General features: G+C 34.3%; 1 protein-coding gene and 1 pseudogene across 1 annotated transcript; one reads left to right on the top strand and one right to left on the bottom strand.

Annotated features, from left to right (window-relative positions):
* Nucleotides 1–964: 964 nt before the first annotated feature.
* Nucleotides 965–1,719, bottom strand: LOC18031536 (annotated as a pseudogene).
* Nucleotides 1,720–4,188: 2,469 nt separating this feature from the next.
* On the top strand, nucleotides 4,189–5,704 carry LOC18031562 (RING-H2 finger protein ATL16). Its single transcript, XM_006420136.2, has one exon. It carries the CDS (start codon nucleotides 4,579–4,581, stop codon nucleotides 5,653–5,655), a length of 1,077 nt encoding a protein of 358 aa, XP_006420199.1. The 5' UTR covers nucleotides 4,189–4,578; the 3' UTR covers nucleotides 5,656–5,704.
* The last annotated feature ends 363 nt before the right edge of the window (nucleotides 5,705–6,067 follow it).

The following is a 6,067-nucleotide window of genomic DNA, read 5'->3' as shown; positions in this document are numbered from 1 at the left end:
TAGCCGTTTAGGCTTACCCTTTCGCCGTTAATTTCCAGGGACCTGCAAAACAAATTTGGTTTAACCGTTCTTACTAAACGGTTCAAGGTTAGCAATCTGGAAATAATCGGTTAACCGTTTTCAGTAAACGGTTCACCGTTAGTTTCCAGAATCATCATTTTAACAATACTTTGCAGAACATGCTTTTTGGAAATTATCGGTTAGCCGTTTTAAATAAACGGTTAGCCGTTTGCTACAGTGATTGCTACAGTGAAAATATTTTCTAAATTTACAGTTTGACCACAAAACTTTATAAAACTATATTACGGCCCAAAACGTTATGAAACTTTGCACATAGGTCCAATTTCAGAATTTCTAAGTAATGCTTTGTTAATCCCAAAACTTTCTGAAATTATGGTATACCCCAAAATGCTATTACACTTTTCAAATAAGTCCTTTACCAAGATTTCAAGCAATACTTGTTTATTTCAAAGTTTTCAAAATTCTTTCAATTAAACCATAAACTTTGAAAAACAACCAATTTCATAAAATCATTTTCCCATTAAATATGAAACATTTATAATGTGAAAATAATGATTTGTTTAAAAAGAATAAAAACAATCAATTTCATAAAATCATTTTTCCATTAAATATAAAACATTTATAATGTGAAAATAATGATTTATTTAAAAAGAATAAAAACAATCAATTTCATAAAATCATTTTTCCATTAAATATAAAACATTTATAATGTGAAAATAATGATTTATTTAAAAAGAATATTAAATAATTTGAGCTTAAAAGATTAATCATTCTTAAACTTGTTTGTTATCATCAAAATCAATATTATGGAAACATATATGTTAACATAAATCACCCTTCCCACCAAAAGTAAAGTGAAATGAAAAAAAAAAAAAAAAAAGAGTTGTACCCATGTTTATGAGTTACGACAACCAAAATGAATCATTTACACACTTTATCATCATCAATGAGTTGAGATTTTAAATCTCTTCTTTACTTTACTGTAAAGCACCGCGATCATTGTCGTGACTGCAAATTCAGTCATTCCCATTACAGTCACCGGATTCCTGAAAATCAGAACCAAAACAACTGCGGCAAGAGCTGCCTTTGCATTGCCAAGCACCTGCAAAGTCAATGTACATGTATGCTTTTTGACCAAAAATTTGGTCAAATTAACCAAATAAGCAATGGTGGCATTCCCAAGTAACAAGTACACAATGAATCTGTCTTCTCAAGCTTTCTCAATTGTAATTGCGGCCACATGCCTTCAATGTAGAGGGTAAATAGAAGAAAGATCGATGCAGCCATGGGTGCCATATAAACCAACAAATTCATAAAATTTATTTTTTCAGCCTTTGAAGTTAACATGATTTGTTGAATAGCAGATTTCGAAGCACGCCTAGTTGTGGATCCAATACAAACCAAGAACCCAAGTAAATAAAACAGGGGCTCGTTGTTGCTAGCCAACACAATAACAAGCACAACTGGCATCAATGCACAGTAAACCTCGGCAAATTCTTTCTTGCAAGTAAGCAGAAAAGTGGAAATTGCGTTGAAGAATGAGGTCGCAGCTCCAATGGCATACCTCAGCGAAGTGTTGTCGCAAACAACTGAGAAACAGAAGATGGCACTCAAAGCAAAGATTTTCAGAAATTGCTTTTGTGATAAAATCGTTTTTAATCTTGTTAAAGCTTCGGGCAAAAGGAGCTGCTTCTTCATAGCTTTAAAAAGATGAAATTAGAGTTGTGGTTAGGGGTGGGCAAATCGGGTTTCGGTTCGGGTTGTTCGGATTTCGGTTTGGGTTTCAACCCGTTCGGGTTGGAGAATTGAACCCAATCGGGTTGAAAACGCCAACCCGAACCAAACCGAACTGAATTTAATTCGGTTCGGTTCGGTTTGGGTTGGCAATTCGGATCGGATCGGGTTGATAATTCGGGTTAAAATTTTGGTTCGGGTTAATTCGGGTTAGAATAATTCGTGTTAGTTCGGATTAGAATGGGTTGGAATAATTTAATCTAAAAATTCTAACAACAACCACTTAAAATCTAAAAATTTCAATTCCAAACATCCTTAACAACAAATATCAACTACAAATCATCCTTAATAACATTTCAACAATTTAAAAATCTCAATTCCAAACATCCTTAATAACAAATATCAACTACAAATCACCTTTAATAACATTTCAATAATTTAAAACTCTCAATTCCAAATATTCCAAACATCCTTAAGGAATAATTTAATTCAAAAATTATAACCACCACTTTAAATCCAAAAATCTCAATTCCAAACATCCTTAATAACAAATATAAACTACAAATCATCCTTAATAACATTTCAACAATTTAAAACTCTCAATTCCAAATATTCCAAACGTCCTTAAGGAACATGGAAGGGGAGGGTGTGAGACAGTGAGATTTTTGTTTAGGGATTTTTTGGTTTAATGTATATATATTTTTAATTAAAAAGCTGAATCTTAAAAAAAAAAAAGGTTTAAACCCGAACGGGTTGAAAATTCAGTTCGGGTTCAACCCGAACCGAAATTTAACCTGAACGGGTTGAAACTTTGAATCCATTTGGGTTTCACCGGTTAACCCAAACCGAACCGAACGCCCACCCTAGCTGTGGTTACGTGGAAGAGAAAGAGAAAGTTAAGTGGATGTTTTCTTTTGTCTACAGGTTAATGCAAAGTATTGGTTAACAAAGTGTAATACTTAATATTTCTCGTATATCAATAAAATATCAACTTGAATTTTGAATTATTTTGAATTTTAAATACATTTTTACACATTTATCCTTATATACTGACGACATATGTATTTTCATACTAACGAAAGTAGAGGTGGTTGTAATTATGTGAATACATTCTCTCTATATGTCAATATAATAAACCTCAGGAGAGGTCCTTAAAAATTACCCTATCATAATCCAACCCTTTAATTAAAATAATAGAATGACTTCATATTTTCCCTTGAAAAAAAAAAATTCTTCTGTCATCGCAAAAAGTTATATTCACCATGAAGCAAACTCGATTCTTCGTGTTGAGCAAGGCAAAGTTTCTTTTCTCGATGAGCGGATACGGTTACCTTTATAAATTTTTCCCCACGTTAAGAGGCGACTCCCTGATTGGGATGCGAACAAAAAGTTGGAAATTTTGCGAAAAAAGTTCAGAGGAACTTTCTTTGGCAGAGGCCACAACCTTTGACTGAGGCAACTGGGAAATGAACACTTTTAAAAAAAGAAATAAAAAATAAAAAGAGAAATAAAGAGTGCCTCACAGCCTCGTGTTTCCTTACCAAAATAATGGTCTTGTCTTTGTAAAAGTTGTCAACACGCAAGTATGGATACTGTCGGTTTTGTTTTCATTTATTGTGTTTTTTACTGTGAGGATTGGATGGATTGCACAGAATTTGACTTCTCATGTCATTGGACCCACTGAATGAAGAAAATGAGAAAAATTATCCCAACATGTTAATGCCCTTTCTTGTAGATATTGTTTTTCTTTAAAAGATTTCAAATTTGAGCAGTGGGGACAGTATACTATATAGCTCAATATTATTTATTCATATTCCATAATTTCATGATGTGATGTGAAAGCAGCACACAGAGTTAGCTACTGATGTGAATGTAATCTACAGTTTCAATTAATGGAAGTTTTTTTTTTTTTTTTTTTTATAAAATTAATGGAAAGTTAGTGAGCAATCAAATTGATATTAATGGTGGGTTGCATGTGCTATGGAAACTTTTTGGACCTTTAGATTTATGGTTAATGATTATGATGATTATTGAGAATGGACATATGATCTCCGCGATAATTGCTCATTTTATGATTTAGTTGAAGCGTGTGCATTATTGGACTTAAATTCGAGTATTAGGTGTGTGTAATGTGAAAAAAAAAAATCAAAAATAAGAAATTTCTTTGATCGATTGCTATGAGATAAGTTTACCAAATTATGGTAATTAATTACTTAAAAACCATCATTATTTCAAGAATTACATAAGATTCACGTGCATTAGTTTAAACACATTATAAACCGCAAAAAAATCATTGATTTTGCATCTTCTCAATCAATATTATGCCTTAATTAATTAAGCTTAATCAACATTGGTCCCCTACCAAATTGATTCTTCAATATATGGAGGCCCTCATCATATATGGTGGATCGCCACCCCCATTCTATACGCTCTCTTTCCTAAATATTTTATTTAACCCCATACGCTTCTGTTCATAAAAAAAAGACTTGCAATAATCGAGACATTTCAACAATTCCTAGCCGAACTTCCAGTGGGAACCTGAACCTAAACTCACCAACTATGTACTCTCTCCTCAGACCCTTAAATTTTCGCTAAATAAAATATTTGCTCAATCACATTTCATCTCATTTTTCTATCTTCCCCCTTCATTGAAACCACACTGCAATTTTCTCTCTTCCCCATGTTCTTGCAACTTCATAAATAAAACTTTATATTTATGATTCATGTCCCTCTATTTCAAGTCTTTCTTATTAGTAATTATTTGAGCCATAACTTTGTGGATTTTTATTTATATATTCGAGATCTAAGCAAAATCCCATTTTAATGGATCTTGTAAGCAAACACATGATCCATGCCTCACAAGCTTTGCCTCCAATCAGAAGTCCAAGTAACTCAATCTTTGGCTCACGTTCATCGCACAATTCAGATACAAGTTTCCCCGTTATAGCGATTGCCATTGTAGGAATTTTAGCCACAGGTTTCTTGCTAGTGAGCTACTATATCTTCGTCATCAAATGCTGCCTCAACTGGCACCGGATTGATATCTTGAGGCGATTTTCTTTATCAAGAAATAGAAGAAATTTAGAACATCTAATCGCTCACTCCCCAGCACTGGAAACCAGGGGGCTCGACGAGGCTGTGATAAGGGCAATCCCGATATTTCAATTCAAGAAAAAGGCCAGCAGAGACTTCGGAGAAAGGAGCTTTTGTGAATGTGCGGTTTGCTTGAACGAGTTTCAAGAAAATGAGAAACTGAGGATAATACCAAATTGTGGCCATGTGTTTCACATTGATTGCATTGACGTTTGGCTTCAAAGCAATGCTAACTGCCCGCTTTGCAGAACAAGCATTTCATCGACAACAACAACCCCGACGACTTTTCTTCCGTTTGATCGAATCATTGCCCCGAGTTCTACACCGCAGGATCCAAGTCCATACACTGAAAATGTCATCAACAGCGATGAAGATTTTGTTGTGATTGAGTTGGGTAACCATCACTCTACCGATCAGACACTGCTTGCAACGCAAGAAAGATTGAATTCCGGGGAGCTATCAGGGCGTTCGATTAGTCCTTCGCCGCGAAAGTTGGAACAAAGATTTGTGCACAAAAGGGCCAGGAAGTTGCACAAGGTCACGAGCATGGGAGATGAGTGTATTGACATTAGAGGCAAGGATGAACAATTTGCAATTGAGCCCATTAGAAGATCGTTTTCAATGGACTCATCTGCGGATCCCAAGCTGTATTTGGCGATTCAAGAAGCTGTTCAACAGAAAAGGCAAGTCACTGAGGCTAGCCCTATTGAAGGCTGCAGTAGCAGAAGTAAGAGATTTTTCTTTAACTTTGGTCATGGCAGCAGGGGATCCAGAAGTGCAGTTTTACCAGTGTATTCGGAGCCATGAAAGAAAGAATTAATCTTAAGTTACTGGTGTTAATTATTTCTTGTTTCCTCTTTTTTTTTTTTTTGACATAGAGATTTTAGTTGTATGAAGAGACTGTAGAATTTGGTGACATAGTTACTATGTTCATGTGAAAGTTAAAAGAATTATTTTTTCCCCAATTCTTTGTTTCACAATCACATAAGTTAAGAGGTTGGTCCATTGTGCTCTTAATGAATTACAGCCATGATTACGAACATCATTGTTGAAACAACCAATTAGCTTTTCTCATTCTTTATGTATTAAAAGAATAAATAAAAGAAAAGATTGGATTCCTTTCTTTGATTGAATCTTATTATTGTCTCATTGCTACTCTACAGAGACAGGAAAAAGCACAAGAACCAAAGATCTACAAATGGGATTAATTGTGAAAATC

This window comes from Citrus clementina, unplaced genomic scaffold (assembly GCF_000493195.1).
Source record: "Citrus clementina cultivar Clemenules unplaced genomic scaffold, Citrus_clementina_v1.0 scaffold_9, whole genome shotgun sequence".
Classification (NCBI taxonomy): Eukaryota; Viridiplantae; Streptophyta; class Magnoliopsida; order Sapindales; family Rutaceae; genus Citrus; species Citrus x clementina.
Note: the sequence above shows the minus strand (reverse complement) of the source record. Positions and strands in the feature narration are given on the sequence as shown.